The following is a 27,713-nucleotide window of genomic DNA, read 5'->3' as shown; positions in this document are numbered from 1 at the left end:
CAAACGCGAGAGCGTGATATTGACCACAGTTCCTGTCCCTCAGAGGACTAGAGCCGACTTAAAGATGATCTATAAGCATCACGGGAGAGAACAATGGACCTTTGCCAGAGGAGAGCTCATGATGCAGAGGTTATAGGAGTGAAGAGCTCAGAAGTAATTTATGAGCAAAAGCATGTGAATGAGAAGATGGGACCATGGAAAAGAGGAAAGGTGAAAGAGCAAGATTCAATTGGGCACTTGAGGATTTTCAGCAAACAAGTACCAATAAGTACTTCCATTTTTGTATTGTTTTATTTCACCTTTATTTAACCAGGTAGACCAGTTGAGAACAAGTTCTCATTTACAACTGCGACCTGGCCAAGATAAAGCACAGCAGTGTGACAAAAAACAACCGAGTTACACGTGGGATAAACGTACAGTCAATAACCCAACAGAAAAATCTGTATACAGTGTGTGCAAATGGAGTAAGGAGGTAAGGCAATAAATAGACCAATAGTAGCGAAGTAATTACAATTTAGCAAATTAACACTGGAGTGATAGATGTGCAGATGATGATGTGCAAGTAGAAATACTGGTGTGCAAAAGAGCAAAAAAAGGTCAAAAACAATATGGGGATGAGGTAGGTAGTTGGATGGGCTATTTGCAGACGGGCTGTGTACAGCTGCAGCGAATCGGTAAGCTGCTCAGACAGCTGATAATAAATATGACCAAGGCAGTAGTAGGTCAGAGAGCGCTTTGAGAAGTAAGCGAGGGTATGAGTGGGAAGAACTATGAATTAGAGCAGTCTTGTCATCCTATCTCATGCATGAATGCCCAAATAGTAGCTTATTTGGAATGAATTTGGAAGTTATTTTACAATAAATGGATAAATATTGTATGGTATATACGGCACTAAAGTGCAACACAGAAGGGAATTGTAACCAGTCACCAAATTTTCTTGGGCAAATGACATCCGCCTGACATTTCAATTACCTAGGCAGCCTTGTACTCAGTGAAAAGGAGCAGGAGGGGGAGACTAATGAGAAATAAACAAAAAGAACACGTCTTTTTCCCCTGAATGTGAGCATTCTGATGGGATTCTGACTGAAATCACACACACACACACACAGGACATCTTCTAGTTATGTTTTTTTGACCTTGAACAGTAATTACCTGAATGAGGACATTTGGAGACCATAGATGGGGTGGCAGGTAGTCTAGTGGTTAGAGCGTTGGGCCAGTAACCAAAAGGTTGCTGGATCGAATCCCAGAGCTGACAAGGTAAAAATCTGTTGTTTTGCCCCTGAACAAGGCAGTTAAAACCACTGTTCCCCAGTAGGCCATCATTGTAAATAAGAATTTGTTCTTAACTGACTTGCCTAGTTAAATAAAAGGTACAATAAAATTAAATATATATATTAAATGCACAAGTCCTGAAATGGAACATTGGAACCAGCAAAAGAAAGATGCTAAATTTCACCTCTCGACTGTCTACACTTTCAACAACTTGCATCCAACAAAACAATGTCTGGGTTATATCATTTTAAAAAACGACTCAATTTCACACCATTGATTGTCTTCTAATTCTGTCCTGCCACGTTTCATTTTCTAAAGAGGACATTTAGTTAACTGGATTAGAATGAGAAACAATGAACTAGCTGGTAAGTGCTCACTTGTGCTCAGGTAGCGATGTATTCCCAAACAGTACACCAGTATATTGGTCAAGTCATTTCAGAGCAGCTGCTACCTCCATGCTCCTCATGACAAATTCATTATATTCTCAAGTGTTTTTCTTCAATTCACAACAAAAAGCAACTCCATTCTTTTATTTTCAGCCACTTTATTTCAATAATTAAGGGTTTAAAAGTAGCTAATCTAAGCCTGATTCATTGCGAACAAAATGTAGTTATTAAACCCTTGTATCATATGGCAGGATTAGATTAAATGCTCATCAATTGTGATAAAATTTGCCATTTCATCTGCTGCTCTTTGTTCATCGAAACAATATGAATGAAAGAACAGCCTTTCACCTTGTCCACCATCGTTGATGAATCAAAGCACACGGTAACTGTCAGTCACGGCTGGTGGCAGCGTGATAACAGGCAACACTAGCCTGCAGCTGACAGATTCCCTCCTGAATAACACAAGGGCAATGATCTGGTCTCACCACCGTTCCCCTAGCAACAACATGGCTGGCTGCAGCCAGGGGAACTTGGTTCTGACCACAATCCTGTTCCCACGCAGAGACAGAGCTTCACGGAGGCTTGCAGGCCAAGGTCATTACAGCGGGTTAAGACTTTCCTGCTGCTGTAATGTCTCAATTAACTGAAGGTCGCAGGGTTGTTTGTGAGCTGCGAAATGACGGTTGTGTGGTGAACTTCCTTCTGCCCTTTCTGCCACTCTCCCCCTGCCTTTTCCTCTAGTTCCCTCTCCACTTCCCTGAAACAATCATGCTTAATTTGGCCCTTTTTACATTACCCTCTACACATGAGCAGTATCACCTCCCATGTGTACCATGTTCTCTGGGTTATATGCATTAAGACAGTTTGTTTAACTCAACCGCAGTGTAAATATGCACTAAGCATCAGCATAATTAAATTGTCACTAGCTGTTGCAGTCGGTTCTACAAACACATTTTGAAGTGTTATTCAGAGCTATCTAGGCAGAGTAACCTCCGTCACAAACAGAAAATGGATCTTTAAAAACACTTGAGGATGTCATATGCACATCGAGGCGGCAAAAATGCCAATTAACTACCCATTTCTACAGCCATAAACAGCTCGAGTCAGTAGCTACATTTTCATGACTTGTCATGACTGCATAATGTGGTCATGTGTTGCTGCCTTGCTATGTTGTTGTCCTAGGTCTGTCTTTATGTAGTGTTGTGTTGTCTCTCGTCGTGATGTGTGTTTTGTCCTATATGTGTGTGTGTGTTATTTATTTTTAATCCCAGCCCCTGTCCCCGCAGGAGGTCTTCTGCCTTTTGGTAGGCCGTCATTGTAAATAATAATTTGTTCTTAACTGACTTGTCTAGTTAAATAAAAGGTTAAAAATATTTTTTTTTCTCTGTATTTGTTTTTTCTCTGTTGCTTTTCCTTGTCCTTGTTGACTGTAGCATCCTTTCATGGGGCTAAAGGTCTCAGCCTTTTACCTTTTTAAATGCTCAGAAATAGCAAACAAAGAACGGGAAAAAATGGTTCACTGCTCCCCCTGTGTGTGTATACAACCGGTTTGCAATAGAAGACCTTGGCCGGCAGCTTTTTATATTTATTCTTGATTGGCTGGCAGCTCACTTTATTTTCCCTCCATTCAGAGGGGCGGCAGGTAGTCTAGTGGTTAGAGAGCTGGGGCAGTAACCAAAATGTTGCTAGATCGAATCCCCGAGCTGACAAGGTAAAAATCTGTCATTCTGCCCCTGAACAAGGCAGTTTACCCGCTGTTCCTAGGCCGTCATTGTAAATAATAATTTGTTCTTAACTGACTTGCCTAGTTCAATAAAAAGGTCAAATAAAAATTGTCTGGCAGCTCACTTTATTTGCTCTCCATTGGCTGGCAGCTCACTTTATTTGCCCTCCATTGGCTGACAGCTCACTTTATTTGCCCTCCATTGGCTGGCAGCTCACTTTATTTACCCTCCATTGGCTGGCAGCTCACTTTATTTGCCCTCCATTGGCTGGCAGCTCACTTTATTTGCCCTCCATTGGCTGGCAGCTCACTTTATTTGCCCTCCATTGGCTGGCAGCTCACTTTATTTGCCCTCCATTGGCTGGCAGCTCACTTTATTTGCCCTCCATTGGCTGGCAGCTCACCTGTGCTGAGATTGGTTCCCTTGGTGCAGGCGACAATAGCTCCCATGCTGGGCTGTGATGTCATCCCAGCCATTGAGTCCACAGCGACGTCTACGATGTCGGCCCCGGCCTCGGCACACGCCAGCATGGCAGCCACGCCGGCGCCTGCCGTGTCGTGGGTGTGGACGTGGATGGGCATGTCAGGGAAACGGTCCCTCAGAGCACCAATCAACATGCGGCTGGACTCAGGCTTCAACAGCCCTGCCATGTCCTGCAGAAGGATAGAGGGGTCAACAACATGACAGACTCCTTTCTCTTTAGTTATTTATGAGTCACTAATCAAAAAAATGTATATATAGCGCAATATAAATAGAACATGTAAGTGGTTGAGTTAAACCACATCAGTGGGTTTGGTTCAGAGCCACCCTAAAGTACCTTGACGTTCAGTATGTGTGTTCCAGCTCTGACCAGCTCATCAGCCAGCTTCAGGTAGTACTCCAGAGAGTACTTTTGCCTCATTGGGTCAGACACATCCCCTGTGTAGGAGATGGAGGCCTCCACCACACCCCCGGCAGTCCCAGCAGCCTCCATACCCAGCATCAGGTTGGGAAGGTAGTTCAGAGAGTCAAACACACGGAAGATGTCCATGCCGTTCTCCTTGGCCACCTCACAAAACCTGGTCAGAACAATTAAAAGATGGATGAGGACAAGTGAAGAGACCTTGGGTTCAAGGGTGATGCTTTCTAAAAATACCATGCATAACCCTCAAACCGTGAGGGCTGGGTTGACACTATATGTGCTCTGGTTGGAATAAGGATTAAGGGGTGCATGATCCAGGGCAGAGGTACTGACTTGAACACGGCGTTGTCGGGGTAATTGGTGTAGCCCACAGCATTGGCTCCTCTGAGCAGCATCTGGAAGGGCACGTTGGGCAGCAGAGCCCTCAGCTCCTGCAGCCGTTTCCATGGACACTCACACAGGAAACGCATCGCCACATCAAAGGTGGCACCTGCACAGAAGAGGAATGATCAATAACTGCCATAGCAACAGACTCCATAAACCTCAGCATTTGGACTGCTTATGTATCTACTAGACAGTAAATGGACAGATTTCATGAAAAGACTATGAATCTCTCCTATTCATCCAGAGAGGGAGGACTCTCTCCCTAGTCTGATGTCCAGATCCCTCAACATCAAAATGTTTTTGGACACAGTCACAGTAGACTCTTTTCAGGGTGCTAAGGTGATCTCCTGTAGCTTATTTTCTAAAAAGAGCTATCCAAATGAAACATGTATTTTCATACATCACTTTGCTACAGATGAGACCGAGCCTTTCTTCAGTCTCTATTTAGAAACATACTGTCAGTCTATCCATATCAACCTCAAAAGTGTGCCGTCCTTTTTCTTCAGAGACATGAGGAGAGGAGAACACCCCCCCCCGAATAACCCAGATACACTACACTAACTTGCTCAGCTCAATGATGTGAACTCAGGCCTGAAGCGGTGTCACATTTTAAATTTACCCTAGCAGTTAATTATATTTGACCTTTCAACTCAAACTGGGATCTTTGAAAACATAATGTTTATAATGAGGCCACTGAATCATAGGCAGGCTGCAAAATCGGCCCAGAGAAAAACAAAGTGCAGATTGAGATCGGAAAACGTGTGGTAATAGAAAATACATTCAAAAAATTGAGTGCGAGCACTGGTGGTAAACAACTCCTCACCTCCCCAGTTCTCAACGCTGAAGAGGTTGTTGAAGTTGTGGGCTACGAAGGGGGCGATCTGTTTGAGGTCGTGGGTGCGGACACGGGTGGCCAGGAGAGACTGGTGGGCATCTCTGAAGGTGGTGTCCATGAGCAGCAGACCCTTGTGGGCACGCACTGCCTTGGCAAAGCCCTCTGGACCCTCCCTCAATAGGACGTCACGGAACCCAACCGGAGGCTCACCTAATCCACATCAATACATAGTAAAAGCTATGTTGTACTGACTGTATTAAAACAAAATGGGCTGCTACAAGAAAAAACTAAAAGATGTTTCACAGAAAGCTGGTAGGTTTTGTAGTTTGGAATCTCACCCAGAGGAACGGGTGGGATCACAGGATCGATAGATGAGGGCTTGGCCTTCACTGGTATGGGAGTTGTGGGTCCGTTTACCATCACATGACCTGAAACAGGACAGCAGGAGAGCATCAGAAAACCTGAGTTAGCCATCGTCGTAGGCATTTAAAACCTACCAATACATTATATTAATGACGGGCAGGGGGGGGGGGGGGGGGGGGGGGGGGGTCCATAGTTACATATCGCAATATTATTTTGGATATTACATTTTAACTTTGACTCAAAGTATCGATTTTGTTTGCTAGGTTGCATTAGCTGGCGCTAATCAGCTATACCTGTGCCAAAACTATGGTATTTTTCATCCTATAGCTTGTTCTCCATCTTCTTTTAAAAGTTAATCAGGATCAATGTCCCATACACGGGACGGTTGAGCTAATGTAGACTAATGCGATAAGCATGAGGTTGTAAGTAACAAGAACATTTCCCAGGACATAGACATATCTGAAATTGGTTGAAAGCTTAAATTCTTGTTAATCTAACTGCACTGTCCAATTTACAGTAGCTATTACAGTGAAATAATACCAGGCTAATTGTTTGAGGAGAGTGCACAGTTTTGAACATGAAAAGTTATTAACAAATTAGGCACATTTGAGCAGTCTTGACAAGTTTGAACAGAAATGCAATGGTTCATTGGATCAGTCTAAAACTTTGCACATGCACTGCTGCCATCGAGTGGCCAAAATCTAAATTGCACCTGGGCTGGAATAATACATTATGGCCTTTCTCTTGCATTTCAAAGACGGTACAAAAAACATTTTTATTTTTTTTTGTATTATCTTTTACCAGATCTGTGTTATATTCTCCTACATTCATTCACATTTCCACAAAATGTTCTCCTCCCTCTGCAGCAGACATATAGTGAGCAATATGTATAGAATCAAATGGCATTACCGAATCGCATTCAGAATACATAGAGTCATGAGAACTGCAATACATTATCGGCCCCTAAGTATTGTGATAATATTGTATCGTGGAGGTCCCTGGCAATGCCCAGCGCAACATTATATGGGAGAAAAGCATACTAAAATCACTCCACGCGTACAGTGCATTCGGAAAGTATTCTTTCCAAATGTTTATACGTTACGGCCTTATTCTAAAATGTATTCAAATGTTAATCCCCCCTCATCAATCTACACATAATACCCCATAATGACAAAGCAAAAACTGGGTTTAGACATTTTTGCACATTTCTTACAAATAAACTGAAATATGACATTTACATAAGTATTCAGACCCTTTACTCTGTACTTTGTTGAAGCACCTTTGGATTACAGCCTCGCGTCTTCTTGGGTATGACGCTACAAGCTTGGCACACCTGTATTTGGGGAGTTTCTCCCATTCTTCTCTGCAGATCCGCTCAAACTCCCAGGTTGGATGGGAAGCGTCACTTGCACAGCTATTTTCAGGTCTCTCCAGAGAAGTTCAATCGGGTTCAAGTCCGGGCTCTGGCTGGGCCACTAAAGGACATTGAGAATTGTCCCGAAGTCACTCCTGCTTTGTCTTGGCTGTGTGCTTAGGACCGTTGTCCTGTTGGAACGTGATCCTTTGCCCCAGTCTGAGGTCCTGAGTGCTCTGGAGCAGGTTTTCATCAATGATCTCTCTGTACTTTGCTTCATATATCTTTCCCTCAATCCTGACTAGTCTCCCAGGCCCTGCCACAGAAAAACATCCCCACAGCATGATGCTGCCACCACCATGCTTCACCGTAGGGATGGTGCCAGATTTCCTCCAGATGTGGCGCTTGGCATTAGGGCCAAAGAGCTCAATCTTGGTTTCATCAGAAATCTTGTTAATTTGCAAATACATTCATTAAAAATCCTACAATGTGATTTTCTGGATTTTTTTTCTCTTTTTGTCTGTCATAGTTGAAGTGTACCTATGATGAAAATTACAGGCCTCTCGTCTTTAAGTGGGAGAACTTGCACAATTGGTGGCTGACTAAATACTTTATTGCCCCACTGTACGTACATATATATTACACATACACACACAGTTGAAGTCGGAAGTTTACATTCACCTTAGCCAAAACATTTAAACTCAGTTTCACAATTCCTGACATTTATAATCCTAGTAAAAATACCCTGTTTTAGGTCAGTTAGGATCACCACTTGATTTTAAGAATGTGAACGTCAGAATAATAGAGAGTTAATGATTTATTTCAGCTTTTAATTCTTTCATCACATTCCCAGTGGGTCAGAAGTTTACATACACTCAATTAGTATTTGGTAGCATTGCCTTTAAAATTGTTTAACTTGGGTCAAACATTTCAGGTAGCCTTCCACAAGCTTCCCACAATAATTTGGGTGAATTTTGGCCCATTCCTCCTGACAGAGCTGGTGTAACACAGTCAGGTTTGTAGGCCTCCTTGCTCGCACACGCTTTTTCAGTTCTGCCCACAAATTTTCTATGGGATTGAGGTCAGGGCTTTGTGATGGCCACTCCAATACCTTGACTTTGTTGTCCTTGAGCCATTTTGCCACGACTTGAAAGTATGCTTAGGGTCATTATCCATTTGGAAGACCCATTTGCGACCAAGCTTTAATAAGACTGATGTCTTGAGATGTTGCTTCAATATATCCACATCATTGTCCTACCTCATGATGCAATCTATTTTGTGAAGTGCACCAGTTCCTCCTGCAACAAAGCAGCCCCACAACATGATGCTACCACCCCCGTGCTTCAATGTTAGGATGGTGTTCTTCGGCTTGCAAGCCTCCCTTTTTTCCCTCCAAACATAACGATGGTCATTATGGCCAAACAGTTCTATTTTTGTGTCATCAGACCAGGGGACATTTCTATAAAAAGTACGATCTTTATCTCCATGTGCAGTTGCAAGCCGAAGTCTGGCTTTTTTATGGAGGTTTTGGAGCAGTGGCTTCTTCCTTGCTCAGCGGCCTTTCAGGTTATGTCGATAAAGGACTCGTTTTACTGTGGATATAGACACTTTTGTACCCGTTTCCTCCAGCATCTTCACAAGGTCCTTTGCTGTTGTTCTGGGATTGATTTGCACTTTTCGCACCAAAGTGTGTTAATCTCTAGAAGACAGAACGCGTCTCCTTCCTGAGCGGTATGACGGCTGCGTGGTCTCATGGTATTTATACTTGCGTACCATTGTTTGTACAGATGAAAGTGGTACCTTCAGGCATTTGGAAAATGCTCCCAAGGTTGAACCAGACTTGTGGAGGTCTACAATTTTTGTTCTGAGGTCTTGGCTGATTTCTTTTTAAACAATTTAACGGTAATGCTACCAAATACTAATTGAGTGTATGTAAACTTCTGACCCACTGGAAATGTGATGAAAGAAATAAAAGCTGAAATAAATAATTCTCTATTATTCTGACATTTCACATTCTTAAAATAAAGTGGTGATCCTAACTGACCTAAGACAGGGAAGTCTTACTATGATTAAATGTCAGGAATTGTGAAAAACTGACTTTAAAAAGTATTTGGCTAAGGTGTATGTAAACTTCCGACTTCAACAAAAATCCAGAAAATCACATTGTATGATTTTTAAGTAATTAATTTGCATTTTATTGCAAGTATTTGATACATCAGAAAAGCAGAACTTAATATTTGTTATAGAAACCTTTGTTTGCAATTACAGAGACCATACGTTTCCTGTAGTTCTTGACCAGGTTTGCACACACTGCAGCAGGGATTTTGGCCCACTCCTCCATACAAACCTTCACCAGATCCTTCAGGTTTCGGGGCTGTCGCTGGGCAATACGGACTTTCAGCTCCCTCCAAAGATTTTCTATTGGGTTCAGGTCTGGAGACTGGCTAGGCCACTCCAGGACATTGAGATGCTTCTTACGGAGCCACTCCTTAGTTGCCCTGGCTGTGTGTTTCGGGTCATTGTCATGCTGGAAGACCAAGCCACGACCCATCTTCAAAGCTCTTACTCAGGGAAGGAGGCTGTTGGCCAAGATCTCGCGATACATGGCCCCATCCATCCATCCATCCATCCTCACCTCAATACGGTGCAGTCGTCCTGTCCCCTTTGCAGAAAAGCATCCCCAAAGAATGATGTTTCCATCTCCATGCTTCACAGTTGGGATGGTGTTCTTGGGGTTGTACTCATCCTTCTTCCTCCAAACACGGCAAGTGGAGTTTAGACCAAAAAGCTCTATTTGGTGGTTGAAGATATCCCTCTAGTGGTGTGGGGGAAGTGCTTTGGCAAAGTGGGTGGGGTTATATCCTTCCTGTTTGGCCCTGTCCGGGGGTATCATCGGATGGGGCCACAGTGTCCCCTGACCCCTCCTGTCTCAGCCTCCAGTATTTATGCTGCAGTAGTTCATGTGTCGTGGGCCTAGGGTCAGTTTGTTATATCTGGAGTACTTCTCCTGTCTTATCCGGTGTCCTGTGTGAATTTAAGTATGCTCTCTAATTATTTTTCTCTCTCGGAGGACCTGAGCCCTAGGACCATGCCTCATGACTACCTGGCATGATGACTCCTTGCTGTCCCCAGTCCACCTGGCCGTACTGCTGCTCCAGTTTCAACTGTTCTGCCTGCGGCTATGGAATCCTGACCTGTTCACCGGACGTCCTACCTGTCCCAGACCTGCTGTTTTCAACTCTCTAGAGACAGCAGGAGCAGTAGAGATAATCCTAATGATCGGCTATGAAAAGCCAACTAACATTTACTCCTGAGGTGCTGACTTGCTGCACCCTCGACAACTACTGTGATTATTATTATTATTTGACCATGCTGTTCAATTTATGAACATTTGAACATCTTGGCCATGTTCTGTTATAATCCCCACCCGGCACAGCCAGAAGAGGACTGGCCACCCCTCATAGCCTGGTTCCTCTCTAGGTTCCGTCCTAGGTTTTGGCCTTTCTAGGGAGTTTTTCCCTAGCCACCGTGCTTCTACACCTGCATTGCTTGCTGTTTGGAGTTTTAGGCTGGGTTTCTGTACAGCACTTTGGAGATATGAGCTGATGTAAGAAGGGCTATATAAATCAATTTGATTTGATGTATATCGATATAAACTCTGCAAAAAAAGAAACATCCCTTTTCAGGACCCTGTCTTTCAAAGATAATTTGTAAAAATCCAAATAACTTCATAGATCATTGTAAAGGGTTTAAACACTGTTTCCATGGTTGTTCAATGAACCATAAACAATTAACGAACATGCATCTGTGGAACAGTCGCTAAGACACTAACAGCTTACAGACGGTAGGAAATTAAGGTCACAGTTATGAAAACTTAGGACACTAAAGAGGCCTTTCTACTGACTGAAAAAGACCAACAGAATGATGCCCAGGGTCCCTGCTTATCTGCATGAACGTGCCTTCGGCATGCTGCAAGGAGGCATGAGGACTGCAGATGTGGCCAGGGCAATAAATTGCCATGTCTGTACTGTGAGACGCCTAAGACAGCGCTACAGGGAGACGGGACGGACAGCTGATCGTCCTCGCAGTGGCAGACCACGTGTAACACCTGCAGAGGATCGGTACATCCTAACATCACACCTGCGGGACAGGTACAGGATGGCAACAACTGCCCGAGTTACACCAGGAACGCATAATCCCTCCATCAGTGCTCAGACTGTCCGCAATAGGCTAAGAGAGGCTGGACTGAGGGCTTGTAGGCCTGTTGTAAGGAAGGTCCTCACCAGACATCACAGGCAACAATGTCGCCTATGGGCACAAACCCACCATCGCTGGACCAGAAAGGACTGGCAAAAAGTGCTCTACACTGGCGAGTCGCGGTTTTGTCTCACCAGGGGTGATGGTCGGATTCGCGTTTATCGTCGAAGGAATGAGCGTTACACCGAGGCCTGTACTCTCGGATGGGATCGATTTGGAGGTGGAGGGTCCGTCATGGTCTGGGGTGGTGTGTCACAGCATCGTCGGACTGAGCTTGTTATCATTGCAGGCAATCTCAACGCTGTGCGTTCTGCCATGGCCTCCAACATGACAATGCCACCAGCCATACTGCTCGTTCTGTGCGTGATTTCCTGCAAGACAGGAATGTCAGATGGCTCAATCCCATTGAGCACATCTGGGACCTGTTGGATCGGAGGGTGAGGGATAGGGCCATTCCCCCCAGAAATGTCCGGGAACTTGCAGGTGCCTTGGTGGAAGAGTGAGGTAACATCTCACAGCAAGAACTGGCAAATCTAGTGCAGTCCATGAGGAGATACACTGCAGTACTTAATGCAGCTGGTGGCCATACCAGATACTGACTTACTTTTAATTTTGACACCCCCCCCCCCCCCCCCTTTGTTCAGGGACACATTATTCAATTTCTGTTAGTCACATGTCTGCAGAACTTGTTCAGTTTATGTCTCAGTTGTTGAATCTTGTTATGTTCATACAAATATTTACACATGTTAAGTTTGCTGAAAATAAATGCAGTTGACAGTGAGGACGTTTTTTTTTTGCTGAGTTTATATATTTATCCCCAAAATATATGGGGGATTGGAAATTATGCAGATAATTACATTGATGGAAGCAACAATCAAATATTAAAGCACCCCCTAAAAAAAAATACATTTAAAACCCCTCCAAAAAAACAGTTGTGCCGTAAACCGGCTTTAATTCCAGCCAGGTATGAATTCAACTCACTCACCACTTGATCTAGGGAGGGACGCTTCAATTGTTCAACGAATCAAGACAATCATTAGCTACACATCAGATGACTGAGTAAGTGGTGTCTAAAGTTCAAATAATTTATACCAACAAAGAGAGACAGATTACAAAACAAATTATTTTAAATTGAGTACAAGAAGCACAGTTTATGAAATAACAAATCTAATTTCAGTGAGTTGAAGACATTTTACCCAGGTAGTGCAGCAGCTTCTGGGCTCGGTTCTGGACCGGCTTGAGGTTGAAGAGTTCCTGGTTCTCATCTATGAACTGGGTGTCAACGGTGCCGTACAGGAACTGATCGTTACTCAGAACGTTCTGGAGGAAGGGGATGTTGGTCTGTGCAGGAACAAAACAAGAGGGGGCGAGAAATGGAAAAAAAACTAGTGGGAGAGGGCGAGAGATTGCTGTTAAAATGACAAAATGGTCAAGAAGACCGTCTGCATGATACATAACACTAGGGACTGCGATTTTGGGCAAAGTGCCTGGACATGCAAACACACAGCTCAAGTGCAAATGGTTATGGAGGGCTGGGAGGTCATTTTGTGGTCAGTCCCGAATCAAATGGCTTAGAACACTCAATACCGCCACACTGAGTCCCTTCTTCTGTGAGCACTAATCAGGCCAAAACACACAAGCAGAAAACAGTGTGATCACTAGGCAAAACAATCCCAGCTAATCCTCAACATATGCCCTGCATGTTCCTCTGTGCCATGCTGCACATCTGTCTCAGCCAGGTGCACTGGGGTACACACAGAAAGAGAGAAGCAGGAAGCCAGAGCAAGTGAGACTAAATGAGAGGCACAGAGAAATTAGAGTGAATAAGATAATAGAAATGACTGGGAAAATATCTATAGGCTACTGCTCAAGTCCTTAGTCCATTTCTACCACACACTTCAAACAGCAGCAAATAGCCTAGTAAGCCAACACAGCGCCGTGACCCAGATTCCTCTACATGTAGACCCAATTACAGGTCTTACAACAGAACCAACCCTCACCAAAAGACTAAAGCAAACTAAGAACATTACAGAGGACATTAATAAATAACATATGTGCAAGTCTGCATTGGCAATATAAATTCAGAAACAAAATAAGATTAGCTTCTTTCTGAGAAGAGACAAATTAGTCCAGTTGCATCATTGTCAGTACGATGACAGTACAATTCATTCATTTTGCATGGAATGTCGATATAAAAACGTACAAATCAGATCGTTCTTATTCTCTAGTTATGTAAGAATAGAGGATATAGCTTGTGCCCTGACACTCCTTGCTCTCTAATTACCGATTTATGAGTCGTGCTGTTACAAACTTTCTGGGAAACCATCAATCACAGCTAACTAACCTTGTTTTTTAACACCACATTTTAATAATGACTGCATCAAGTGGGCAGGAAAGAGGGGGTGAAAAAAAACAACCCTTTGAGCACAATGCATCTGGGAAATGCTTCAAGGCCTCTTCTTTGGACCGGCTGATAAATTATGCATCCATGACGCCACTTCCAAATTAGCCATTCATGATTAAGAGAAAGGCACAAAAAGCCAGGGTTATTTGCTTCAAAATATTGACCAATTTGTCAACTGGCAAGAGTTCTGACAGTACGGTCAAGATGGCCAGCCCCAGCGAGTTTATTCTGCTCTCTGACAGTACTGTGGTGTAAGGCTCAGAGTGCTGATGTCCTTGGTCCTGAAGAGATCCTCTCTGCAATTGGCCACACATCCTCCATTGTCCAGACTCTGAATAGCTATGGATTGAATCAAATTAAAATGTCCCCCTGCAGCTTCCCCAGGTAAATCATTTCTCAAATTTCCTGCAGATAGATTAACCCATTTTCCACCTAAATTATACACAATAGTCAAAATGAGGGTTCCCATGTGGTGAAAGATAAGAAACACCTTAGAAAATCAGTAGGCTGAATAATCATTATGTATGTATGTATGTATGCATGTATGTGTCAGGAGTACAGTGTTACCTAGCACTTATTGGTTGGACACATACAACAGTGTTCCTGTAGGGTGCGTGTAACACTCCAGCATGGCTGTACTCAGGCCTCTGTAAAAAGCCCCAGTTTGTGTCTGGCCGAGGGTGAGTCACTCAGTCCTCCTCACCAAAAAAAAAAAAAAAACTAGCCCAGACTGGAATAGAAACAAGAGGGATAAAAGGAACCAGGAGGATGAAGAGGGGCTAAGCCTCCTCTCTCTGTGTCTCGTTCCCTCAAACTCCAGGGCAAAAAGCCACGCTGTCAGATTCAGCCATGGTGCTGGTGTTGACCTGTATTAACCTTCATCACTTCTGTTTGGGTTGAGAAACCTAGTGTAAGTCATCCGAGTTTCTCATCATCCGTATTGATTCTCTCAGATTCTCCCTCTCTCTCTCTACACCCCCAGACCACAGCAGGGAAGACAAGCAAGCACTCCAAATCAGACTTTATTCACTCCAAAATCTGCTGAACAATCAGAAACTCCCCATCCCCGCGACCACACTTAACATTCAGGGTACATTGGGGACCATTGTGATCAACTTGTAGTAATCAAACGTTGAATAATTGATGAAAGGACTTTTAAACCCAAAATTGCTGATTTAACAGGCCTCTTGATAGTAACCAACCAATATCCCATTTCAAACACCTCAGCATAAAGCTACCTTATTAGGCTGTCTCCATGTTTCTCACTGTAGCAGTGGTCTACAGGCGATTGCAGACAGGAAAACAGCAACTGCTAACCAGCTGAATGTACAGTCTGCTAAGGGCTTGTGTAAATACAATGATAACTGCTTTAATCACAGCAGTAATGAAGCCATCCCTTACTTTGGCACAACTGTTAGGCTAAAAAATTATAAAGACGGGGGTGAGGCTGCTAGCTCTCCCTCCTCCAAAACCTCCTACAGCCTCCTGTTTTCATTTTGACTAATTTATCCTACGCACATTTTTTGCATTTTCTCCTAGCCACTCCAATTCCATCTTTCCCCCCTTCTATCAAAAGACAGGACTGCTCAAGGCTCTCCCTCCTCCCTCTCCCATCTCAGTAGCAGACACACTTTGCAGTCTCTCCCTCGCTCACACACACGCTTGCTGCAGCAGAAGCCACAAATCCGACTGGTACAGCACCGGACGGCGGAGGAAATGAACGTCAAACCAAGCGATTGAGTTGTGAATAAGCACGGCAAACACAGAGGAGAAACATGTGACCGTAATAGGTTGTTGGCGTCTACGGTTAATAACCTACTTTAACAGCACTGTTCCTTTCACTGGGCTTGTCTGGACGACTAAGACAAAACAAAAAAGGCAGCATGACGGAAGGAACAAGGGAGTGAAAAGGAATTGTTACCCTTCCCACACAGTGGGAAACTGGGAGGAGAAAGGGGGTTGGAGGTCAGGTGGTTAAAGCTGCTCTCCAACAGAGATAAAAACAGACTTGGGGATGTTCTAGAGCCGCACTGATTCTGCGAAGGACAGATGCGCAGCGAGAGGAAAGAGGGGTCTGAATACCAACGACTGCAGAGTAAAGAGAAGAGACTGGATACTGTCCTGGGAGAAGACTGATGGCTGCAATTAGTGAATAGATGGAGGATAAACGCTACGAAGCACACTGAAATGTTTCACACATTTCAAATATTTTGTTATCTAGGAAACATAAGCTTGTCATCTCTGAAAGCCTCTGGGCTCATGCTTGAAAAACTACATCTGATTATTTCGATTCATGCTCCAGTTACCAGAACGAATCAATGGACTTGGCATCCTGAACAGCATAAGCAGCAAACTTCTGTAAGTTAATGTTCATTTGTTTTCGTCACATTAGAATATAACCCTGAGTTTCTTTTAATAGAGCATCTAACTCGCAGTCTATCCTGACTGTATTGCACATTGTGGAGGAAATGTGATTATCTGTGCCCATGTCACTCTGCTAATCCTGGCTCTCTTCATATTCTGGAGGATGTATACAATGGACTGACCTAGCAACAATTGAATCCCAGAAAAACAAGGATATTAACAACAGGAATGACTGAGTAAAATATAAATGACAAACTGACAAGCAACAAATTGCTCATACGCTTGTTGATTTGGAGGATGAGCTGAAGTCAAAGTAAATATGGATAGGTGGACAGAGGTAAGGTAATGCAACATGGAAAAGCTTTATTAGGTCTTCCCTCTGTGCTTTGAGCCAACGATCATAAAAAAACTGAGAAGAGGGAAACATATCCAAGCCAAGAGGATAACTAGGGATAAAAATTTAAATACTAGCAGTTATAGCCAGATAGTGTTTTTAAATAAATACTGCCATGTACAATGCCTTCAGAAAGTATTCATTCACCATGAGTTGACTAAATTCTAAATGGATTAAAATATACATTTTCCCCCCTCACCCACACACAATACCCCATAAATGACAAAGCAAAAACATTTATTGAAAATTAAATCAAAATCTCTATTACATAAGTATTTCACACCCCTGAGTCAATACATGTTAGAATCACCTTTGGCAGCGATTATAACATTGAGTCTTTCTGGCTAAGTCTAAGAGCTTCGCACACCTGGACTGTACAATATTTGCACATTCTTTTTAGAATTCTTCAAGCTCTGTCAAGTTGGTTGTTGATCATTGCTAGACAGCCATTTTCAAGTCTTGCCATAGATTTTCAAGACGATTTAAGTCAAAACTAACTAGGCCACTCAGGAACATTCAATGTCATCTTGGTAAGCAACTCCAGAGTATATTTCGCCTTGTGTTTTAGGTTAATTATCCTGTTGAAAGGCGAATTTGTCCCCCAGTGTATGTTAGAAAGCATACTGAACCAGGTTTTCGCCTAGGATTTTGCCTGTGCTTAGCTCTACTCCATTATTTTTAAATCATAAAAAAAACTCGCTAGTCCTTGCCGATAACAAGCATACCTATAACATGATGCAGCCGCCACCATGCTTGAAAATATGAAGAGTGGTACTCAGTAATGTATTGTATTTGCCCTAACCATAATGCTTTGTATTCAGGACATAAAGTACATGTGTCTCTGCCATAGTTTTAGCATTTTACTTTTGCCTTATTGCAAACAGGATGCATGTTTTGGAATGTTTTATTCTATACAGGCTTCCTTTCACCCTGTTATTTAGGATAGTAATTGTGGACTAACTACAATACTATAGTTCTCCCTATCACAGACATTTAACTCTGTTTTAGTCACCCCCTGGAGATGCTGGGGGGGCTCGGACAAGTTTCTCCTTCACCCAAATCCAGATAGCAGATGTTCTGAAAGAGCTGCAAAACCTGGACCCGTACAAATCAGCTGGGCTAGACAATCTGGACCCTCTCTTTCTAAAATGATCCGCCGCCATTGCTGCAACCCCTATTAACAGTCTGTTCAACCTCCCTTTCGTATCGTCCGAGATCACTAAAGACTGGAAAGCTGCTGCAGTCATCCCCCTCTTCAAAGGGGGTGACACTCTAGACCCAAACTGTTATAGACCTATATCCATCCTGCCCTGCCTTTCTAAAATCTTCAAAAGTCAAGTTAATAAACAGATCACTTACCATTTAGAATCCCACCGTACCTTCTCCGCTGTGCAATATGGTTTCCAAGCTGGTCACGGCTGCACCTCAGCTACGCTCAAGGTACTAAACGATATCATAATCGCCATCGATAAAAGACAGTACTGTGCAGCCGTCTTCATCGACCTGGCCAAGGCTTTCGACTCGGTCAATTACCGTATTCTTATCGGCAGATTCAATAGTCTTGGTTTCACAAATGACTGCCTCGCCTGGTTCACCAACTACTTCGCAGACAGAGTTCAGTGTGTCAAATCGGAGGGCCTGTTGTCCGGACCTCTGGCAGTCTCTGGGGATACCACAGGGTTCAATTTTCGGGCCGACTCTTTTCTCTGTATATATCAACGATGTCGCTCTTTCTGCGGGTGATTCCCTGATCCACCTCTACGCAGACGACACCATTCTGTATATATCTGGCCCTTCTTTGGACACTGTTAACTAACCTCCAAATGAGCTTCAATGCCATACAACACTCCTTCCGTGGCCTCTAACTGCTCTTAAAACGCCAGTAAAACCAAATGCATGCTTTTCAATCGTTTGCTGCCCGCACCCGCCCGCCCGCCCGACTAGCACCACTACTCTGGACGGTTCTGACCTAGAATATGTGGACAACTACAAATACCTAGGTGTCTGGCTAGACTGTAAACTCTCCTTCCAGACTCATATCAAACATCTCCAATCCAAAATAATCAAATCTAGAATCGGCTTTCTATTTCGCAACAAAGCCTCCTTCACTCACGCCACCAAAATTACCCTAGTAAAACTGACTATTCTACCGATCCTCGACGATGTCATCTACAAAATAGCTTCCAATACTCTACTCAGCAGACTGGATGCAGTCTATCACAGTGCCATCCGTTTTGTTAACAAATCACCTTATACCACCCACCACTGCGACCTGTATGCTCTAGTCGGCTGGCCCTCGCAACATATTCGTCGCCAGACCCACTGGCTCCAGGTCATCTATAAGTCTATGCTAGGTAAAGCCCCGTCTTATCTCAGCTCGCTGGTCACGATAACACCCACCCGTAGCAGGTGTATCTCACTGGTCATTCCCAAAGCCAACACCTCCTTTGGCCGCCTTTCCTCACAGTTCTCTGCTGCCAGTGGCTGGAACGAATTTTTAAAAAACAAAACAAAAAAAATCTCTGAAGCTGGAGACTTGCATATCTCTCACTAACTTTAAACATCAGCTATCTGAGCAGCTAACCGATCGCTGCAGCTGTACATAGTCCATCTGTAAATAGCCCACCCAATCTACCTACCTCATCCCCATATTGTTTTAATTTACTTTTATGCTCTTTTGCACACCAAAATCACTACTTGCACATCTGCTCATCTATCAATCCAGTGTTATTTGCTAAATTGTAATGACTTCGCTACTATGGCCTATTTATGGTCTTACCTCACGCCATTTGCATTTCAACTTTTTTTTTTTTTCTATTGTGTTATTGACTGTACACTTGTTTATTCCATGAGTAACTGTTGTTGTGTCGCACTGCTTTGCTTTATCTTGGCCAGGTCGCAGTTGCAAATGATAACTCGTTCTCAACTTGCTTATCTGGTTAAATAAAGGTGGGGGAAAAAAACAGGCCTCAGTGAAATCCCTGAGCAGTTTCCTTCCTCTTTGGTAACTGCGCTAGGAAGGACGCTTGCATCTTTGTAGTGAATGGGTATATTAATTCAATATCTGCTTTTTTTTTTTTAATGTTTTTTTTTTAAAACTCATCTACCAATAAGTACCCTTCTATGCAAGGCACTGGAAAACCTCCTTGGCCTTTGTGGTTGAACCTGTGTTTGAAATTCACTGCTCGACTGAGGGACCTTACAGATAATTGTATGTGTGGGGTACAGAGATGAGGGGGTCATTAAAAAAAAGCATGTTAAACACCATTATTGCCCACAGAAAGTCAATGCAACTCATGTGACTTGTTAAGCAAATGTTTACTCATGAACATTAGGCTTGCCATAACAAATGGGTTGAATACTTACTGACTTTCAGCTTTTCATTTTTCTATTCATTTGTAAACATTTCTAAAAACGTAATTTGACTATGACATTATGTGGTATATGTATGCCAGTGACACCAAATCGAAATGGAATCAATTTGAAATGCAGGTTATAAACTGTGGAAACAGGCCAGGGGTGTGAATACTTTCTCAAGGCACTGTAGATGAGGGCCTCGGTGTTCCGTTCTGTGGGAGAACAGGATATTCACCCACTAAGGTAGGAACAATTACTGTGCAGTCCTCAGTCACCGTGAATAGGAACTAAGGGGGATGTGCAATCCATTCAAACCCTCAGCCAACTCAAACAGAAAACATATGGGATAGAATGCTTAGAATCTAACCCTGTTACCATGCCTCCATCCTCCCTCACAACTCAGACATACAGGTCCAAAAAGTTAACCCCATAGTATAAAGCACACACTAAACCCACCTTACACACCACAACATTTCTTGTGTGTGTATCATTGCACAGTGCATGCACAGAGACAAACACAGTTTACACTATTACACAGTTATTTATAGGTTGTATCCATCATTCCCCTAGTGGGTTCTTCATCTCCCCCTCTCATTCTCCCTCACACACACTCAAAACGGTGCTTTGTGAGCGTGACAGGAGAAGAAGCTGGCCTTACATAATGCTCAAATGAGCACAAATGTAATATTCTCAACCCAGTGAAACACAGCAGCCATGGAAAAGCACAACAGTCACATTAATCAGGCCTGTAATGTTACAGATAATTCAAGCGACTAGGCTTCCATTCATGACCTGGAGACTGTCACCCTACAAACCACTATTCTGCTTCATTAAGGACCTGCCTTTTGTAGTCTGGCTTTTAACCCAATGTCATTCCTTCTCATTAGATGGAACGTGGGTCAATGTTCATGCTCAACACACACACTAATGCATCAGGTGAATGGGGCAATAGCACTGACAGAACAGTGGAACCCGGTAGTCATGGCCACCACCCAGAACCAGTAACAGTGGAACCCAGTAGTCATGGCCACCACCCCAGAACTAGTAACAGTGGAAGCCAGTAGTCATGGCCACCACCCCAGAACCAGTAACAGTGGAACCCAGTAGTCATGGCCACCACCCCAGAACTAGTAACAGTGGAAGCCAGTAGTCATGGCCACCACCCCAGAACTAGTAACAGTGGAAGCCAGTAGTCATGGCCACCACCCCAGAACTAGTAACAGTGGAAGCCAGTAGTCATGGCCACCACCCCAGAACCAGTAACAGTTGAACTCGGTAGTCATTGCCACCACCCCAGAAGCAGTGACCGGTCTGAGAAAAACCACCCAGGTTTGCAGGTTTATATCAAATCTAACCTCACTCATATCTCATTGAAACTATACACATAGGCCTAGACAAACATAACAACCACATCAGTTTACAAAATCAGTATTGAAAGTTTGTGGATTTTTTTTTTATATCTCCAAATACCAATTGTACAATCCAATACCTCTCCTGCACTGTTGGATGTAAAAGCCACTGAATGGGAAAACCAATGGAAATGAGAGATAATGATTTCCCACTTGTTCTTCTGTAGGTCAATGGATAACCAGCTCAACAATGCCTAAATCCAAATCACAAATATCACACCCATACTCAGCTCCACCCCACTCAAAATCCTCTAGGAGGCTCTCTCCAAAGCAACACTCTCTAAAAGGTGTCCACCCGGAAATAAACCTGTTATCTCCTATTGAATTCAAGCCAAAAGTCACCAGCCCTTCCCTGAGACCCCCTGCCTGCTCTATGACCCCACAGACTGTAGTCTGGCTGGCCGTGGTGACCTGCTCCTGTGTGTTCTCTGCTCTGCTGGGCACGGGCGTGTCCGCTGGAGAGACCTGGGGCATGGTCTCCATCTGTCCCTTCCACTGTGTGTGCCGAAACCTCTCAGAGTCTCTGAGCACACTCTGTGTCAACAAGGGCCTGCTGTTCGTCCCTCCTGACATTGACCGGCGCACAGTGGAGCTCCGTCTGGCTGACAACTTCATCCTGGAGGTGGGCAGAGTGGACTTTGCCAACATGTCAGGCCTGGTAGAGCTAACTCTGTCCAGGAACACCATCCATGCCCTGAAACCTCTGGCCTTCGCTGACCTTCAGAGCCTGCGTTCACTTCACCTGGACACCAACCGGCTGATCGTGGTGGGGCCAAAAGATCTGTCCGGCCTAACTAACTTGCAGCACCTCATCATCAACAACAACCAGCTGACCAACATCTCCACCGAGGCATTTGATGACTTCCTGCAAACGCTGGAGGATCTGGACCTGTCCTACAACAACCTGAGGAAGGTCCCCTGGGAGGCCATCCAGAACATGGCCAGCCTGCACACCCTCAACCTGGACCACAACCTCCTGGACCACATCGCCGAGGGCTCCTTCGGAGAACTCTACAAGCTGGCTCGTCTCGACATGACGTCCAACCGGCTGCAGACTCTACCCCCTGACCCCCTGTTCTCCCGCTCCCAGACAGGCGTGGTCAGCCCCACCCCCTACAACACTGTCATCAGCCTGAGCTTCGGTGGGAACCCCCTGCACTGTAACTGTGAGCTGCTGTGGTTGAGGCGGCTGATCCGCGGGGACGACATGGAGACGTGCGCCACTCCCGTCCACCTGGCTGGGCGCTACTTCTGGTCCATTCCAGAAGAGGAGTTTACCTGTGAGCCTCCGCTCATCACGCGCCACTCCAACAAGCTGTGGGTGCTGGAGGGCCAGAGGGCCACGCTGAGGTGCCGTGCCATTGGAGACCCAGAGCCAATCATCCACTGGATCTCCCCTGACGACCGCATAGTAGCCAACTCCAGCCGTGTGCACTCCTACTACAACGGCACACTGGACGTGCTGGTGACCCGTGCCCGTGACGATGGGGCATACACCTGCATTGCCATCAATGCTGCCGGGGAGGCTACGGCCCTGATAGACCTGAAGATCATCCCCCTCCCTCACCGCGGCAACAACACTGTCCCCCTAACCAGCCCTCGAGGGGATCCCGGGTCATCAGATATCTCCAGTGGGAGAAGAGGGGCAGGCCGGAAGGGTGGTGGAGGGGTGGTGACTGTCAAGAACGCCACAGAGGGGGAGAGTGGAGATGGAGATGCCAGTGAGCATTTGGTGGGGGTCCTGGGAGCGACTGCCACCTCTGCCCAGGTGCGCTGGGTCCTGGGCCGGGCCACTGGGCCGTACCTGGTGTGGATGTACCAGATCCAGTACAACTGCACTGCAGACGACGCCCTGGTGTACAGGTAAGCTCCACTCAGCGACACAGCCATCCTACAGAACCTGAGAGACAGTTCCAACTGGGCAAGCATGAATAGATCAATCAAAAGGCTAGATGCAAAACAAACACCTCTGTGTGGTCTTCCATTGTAATACTGTCATGTACAAAACACCCCAGTGATTTTACAATTGATCTGAGTTATCACAGAGTGTCCTTGAATGACAGGGACCAGGAGTGATGAACATGAACACTGACACATGAATTAAAGGAGAGCAGGCGTAGTTGACTGTAAAGTATGAATGAGTGATAGAGGGAAAGGAAAGAGATGGAAGGGAGATAGGGCAATGGAAGGAGAGAGAGAAGACTGTGGGAAAAGGAGAATGAAGTCCTTATAAAAAATTTGCAAGCCGCAGATCTGAGGACAGTGTCACATCCCATCTGTCAGTCTGAAATAGAGATAAATAGGGAGATGGTGGGTTTGGGTCTAGGGAACACTAAACCCACTTCAGTTTGTGGAGGTAGGGATAGGTACCTAAATAGACATGCAGTGTTTTATATCATATACTGAACAATTCTCAAGGACTTGTCAGGACACACTAATGTGTGCACACAGCTGTCAGAATGAAAAACAGGAAGAACGCCTCCCAATTCAACATTTCCAGCTTTCATCCCCCACTAAGTCAGGAAGTGATGGTTAGTCTCATACTCTAAACATTTGATGCCTCATAACACCCCATAATTCCCTGGTGTCCCAATAAGGCCAGGTGAACTGCTTGCTAAGCCTTCCAAGATCAAAGAATAAGTATGCAAATACACACATTTGGATGACTAATATATGCCAAGGTATATGTAGTCTTCATAGCTAAATAAGATGGATGAAGGCAAACATTCATTTCTACCGTCTCTGGGACTCCATGGCTAATTTCTTTAAACAGCATATCCCTTTGACAGGTTCAGTAGAGCGTACAATGCAGTTATTCACCTTATATAAGCCTACGGAGATAATAGCTTGCATGTTCTGAGTTAATGTTCCGCGTAAAGCCCATCTTTCCAATTTTCATTACAAAGCCTGCCTGTAAACAACTAAATGTAATAACAACAAAGTAATGTAACCCAAAGCTAGATATAATTTGAGGATAGTGTGGAGGAATGAGGGAGAGCAAGGGCGCCAGAAAGGTTAAGTGCCTGCCAGATGAAATTAAAAATTGCTCAAGGTCTGCCTTTCAGAGCTCGCAATTACCTCTCAACGGTAAATGCATTCAGCCTCATTTACACCGTCCAATACATTTTCAATACTGTTCTACACAGCCGTCTGAATCCATACAATAAGCTGCAGCATTTAACAAGAGATTTGACACGAGCAGTCAGTTGGAAGACGGAGGGGTGAAAGACTTTAAAAATGGAAGTGTTTGCCGTCTTGTCCTCTTCCTTGCGTACAGCGTTTGGGCGGGGGTGGTGATTGGGGTGCGAGTATGTGTCATTGCCTCGGAGTTGTCTTTAATAGCTCATCACTTGGCAAGAAAAAAATAAACATACGTAAACAGACTGGCTTAAAATAAAATTGTATTAGTCACACGCGCCGAATACAACAGGTATTCTTAGTGAAATGCTTACTTATGAGCCACTGACCAACAACGCAGTTTAAAAAAAATATGAGTAAGAATAAGAAATAAAAGTAACAAGTAATTAAAGAGAAGAGGTAAAATAACAATAGCGAGACTATACACAGGGGGATACGGGTACAGAGTCAATGTGTGGGGGCACTGATAGTCAAAGTAATATGTACATGTAGGTAGAGTTATTACAGTGACTAGTGGGGGTAGAAGCTGTTTAGAAGCCTCTTGGACCTAGGCACTCCGGTACCGCTTGCCATGGTGTCTGGCCTGGTGTAGAGGTCCTGGATGGCAGGAAGATTGGCCCCAGTGATGTACTGGGCCGTTCGCACTACCCTCTGTAGTGCCTTGCGGTCGGGGCCGAGCAGTTGCCATTCCAGGCAGTGATGCAACCAGTCAGAAAGCTCTCCATGGTGCAACCTTGAGGATCTGAGGACCCATGCCAAATCTTTTCAGTCTCCTGAGGGGGAAAATGTTTTGTCGTGCCCTCTTCACGACTGTCTTGGTGCTGCTTGGACCATGTTAGTTTGTTGGTGATGTGGACACCAAGGACCTTGAAACTCTCAACCTGCTCCACTGCAGCCCTGTCGATGAGAATGGGGGCGTGCTCAGCCCTCCTTTTCCTGTAGTCCACAATCATCTTTGTCTTGATCCCGTTGAGGGAGAGATTGTTGACCTGGCACCACACGGCCAGGTCTCGGACCTCCTCCTTATCGGCTGTCTTGTCGTTGACAACAAAAAAACAATTGGTTAGGAATACGTAAAAAGTTAGCCTTGTTCTCCGGCGCCATCTTCAGTCTGCCTCCCATTTCCCTGAATATCAATCTCACCCTTTCAATTTCCCTTCTCCCTCTTCAGCAGAGTATTATTGATTAAGCCCATTTCCACAACAAATGAGCAGATCTGACTCCTCCTCCCTCTAGCTGGCTGCTCATCATCATCATTAGCACTAAGGAGTTGTACTGTAGCTTATTGCATTTCATTTGATTCGTCTCCCTCTCCTAGCTGCTCTCAGAGATCCTCTTTCTCTCCTCAGCAAATGACTCAATATCCTTTTTTCTTTTATTACTCCTCAACCCCCCCCCCCCCCCCTTCCCTGTCTGTTAGGATTCTGCCTCCTACAAGCAACGCGTTCCTGCTAAAGAACCTTGTGTCTGGAGCTGACTACAGCCTTTGTGTCCTGGCCATCTTTGATGACGGGCTGTCCACCCTGGCCACCACCAAGGTCCTGGGTTGCACCCAGTTCAGCACCAAGGAGGACTTCCCAGAATGCCGTTCCCTGCAGGCGCACTTCCTGGGCGGCACACTGACAATCATGGTGGGTGGGGTCATCGTGGTGATGCTGCTGGTGTTCACCGTGGCGATGATGGTGAGGCACCGCGTCTGTGGAGACTGCAGAGACGAGGGTCACTACCCTGCCCATCACCATGACAACTTCCTGCCCTCCAAGGGAGAAGTGGACGTTTACGCTCAGACCAATGGGAATGGGAGAGTGATGATGGTGGCTCTGCCCAAAGGCATTCTTGGCCAAAAGGCTAAGCCCCTGCCATCGAAAACCAAACCCCAAGCCAAGAACAAGCCCAGGACAACGCTTGACTCTGATCAGCTCAGTGGAGAGAGAAAGGCTGAGGAGCAGGGCCTGGAGGTAGGCGTGAGGGGGAAAAGATTCCCCCCTTTCACCCCTGAGAGTGAGAGAGTGACACTGTACTACTCCCCTGCCATCACCTCTCAGACCTTACCCCATCCCAGAGCTCACAAGGCCCTGAGACACTCAGGCAAGCTCAAGCTGCGCCGCTCTGAGGAGAGGGAGAGAGACTTGGACAAAATGGTGGGCTCCAGATGCAGCCTGGACTCTGGGGCCCAGGGGGAGGAGGGGCGGTTGGATGACTGGAGGAGGGGCGATCGTCCACCACTCGGGAGGACACGCAGCTGCTCCTTTGATGTGGGCGAGATCACCACAACAACCTGCTACAGCTATGCCAAGCGACTGAGTGTGATATGGACCAGGAGGAGCCAGTCGGTGCACGGCATGCTGGTCCAGTGCGCCTCAACGGCCAGTTCAGCGAGCAGCATGGGCAGCGACCAACAGCCTGCTCTCACACATGGCTACCTGCACGCCTTCAACACCTCCAACTCTAACTCTAACACCAGAGTGGCTGCCAAAGCTGGAGACCTGGAGGAGAGTGTTGTGTAGGGTGGAGAGGAGGAGAGAGGGACATAATGGAAACAGACAAACTGACAAATGGTGGATGTAAAAGATAAGCCATTTGGCTTTATAGCTAGAATCCTTAATTGAAACAAAGCGTTCTCCCTGCCCGTTTCAGCTAAAAAGCTAAAGGAATGGGTCTGGATAAATGTAACCACTCAAATTCATAGAGGTATGGATGCAAGGACTAACAATACATGATATCAAATGTATAGTTTTAATAATGTTTTAAGGCTATACAGGGTTTGCTTACATTTATTTACAAATATTGCAGTAAAACATGCTTATATTTTGGGTTTCGAAGGGGTACGACAGTTGAACTAAGCTCACGAGGAATTTAGGTTACAGTGCATTTGTAAAGTATTCAGACCCCCTGACTTATTCCACATTTTGTTATAGCCTTACTCTAAAATTGATTAAAAAGTAGTTTTCCCTCCTCAATCTATAAAACAATACCCCATAATGACAATGCAAATACAGGTTTAGAAATTTGTGCAAGTTCATTAAAAATAAAAAACTTAAATATCACATTTACATAAGTATTCAGACCCTTTACTCAGTACTTTGTTGAAGGACCTTTAGCAGCGATTACAGCCTCAAGTCTTCTTGGGTATGATGCTACAAGCTTGGCACACCTGTATTTGGACAG

The 27,713-nt window shown here is 44.9% G+C and overlaps 2 protein-coding genes across 3 annotated transcripts in view; one reads left to right on the top strand and one right to left on the bottom strand.

Moving 5' to 3' along the window:
• The window catches only part of LOC139388060 (pyruvate carboxylase, mitochondrial-like), a 105,101-nt gene that overhangs the window by 7,513 nt on the left and 69,875 nt on the right, over positions 1-27,713 (bottom strand). The window contains exons 11-16 of the mRNA XM_071134575.1: positions 12,676-12,820; positions 5,844-5,933; positions 5,494-5,715; positions 4,620-4,776; positions 4,203-4,443; positions 3,789-4,038 (exon numbers count right to left, since the gene is read on the bottom strand). Coding sequence (XP_070990676.1) covers positions 3,789-4,038; positions 4,203-4,443; positions 4,620-4,776; positions 5,494-5,715; positions 5,844-5,933; positions 12,676-12,820 — 1,105 coding nt within the window. The remainder of the gene's footprint in view (positions 1-3,788; positions 4,039-4,202; positions 4,444-4,619; positions 4,777-5,493; positions 5,716-5,843; positions 5,934-12,675; positions 12,821-27,713) is intronic.
• LOC139388061 (leucine-rich repeat and fibronectin type-III domain-containing protein 4-like) lies at positions 16,168-27,187 on the top strand. Of its 2 annotated transcripts, XM_071134577.1 has the most exons (3): positions 16,168-16,241; positions 21,575-23,270; positions 25,966-27,187. In XM_071134577.1, the coding sequence occupies exons 2-3, from the start codon at positions 21,598-21,600 to the stop codon at positions 27,050-27,052; spliced, it is 2,760 nt and encodes a 919-aa protein (XP_070990678.1). In that variant the 5' UTR covers positions 16,168-16,241; positions 21,575-21,597; the 3' UTR covers positions 27,053-27,187. The 2 variants fall into 2 exon arrangements, with proteins under 2 accessions (XP_070990678.1, XP_070990677.1); XM_071134576.1 differs by lacking the exon at positions 16,168-16,241 and having other exon boundaries at positions 21,469-23,270.

Source organism: Oncorhynchus clarkii, chromosome 29 (genome assembly GCF_045791955.1).
Source record: "Oncorhynchus clarkii lewisi isolate Uvic-CL-2024 chromosome 29, UVic_Ocla_1.0, whole genome shotgun sequence".
Taxonomy (NCBI): Eukaryota; Metazoa; Chordata; class Actinopteri; order Salmoniformes; family Salmonidae; genus Oncorhynchus; species Oncorhynchus clarkii.
The sequence above is the reverse complement of the archived record's forward strand: the minus strand, read 5'-3'. Positions and strand labels throughout refer to the sequence as shown.

Bases quoted from the DNA above. Each gene is read 5' to 3' on its own strand.
- LOC139388061 (XM_071134577.1), top strand. From the start codon at position 21,598: ATGCCTAAATCCAAATCACAAATATCACACCCATACTCAGCTCCACCC. The intron at 23,271-25,965 runs GTAAGCTCCACT...CCTGTCTGTTAG, and splicing joins GACGACGCCCTGGTGTACAG to GATTCTGCCTCCTACAAGCA.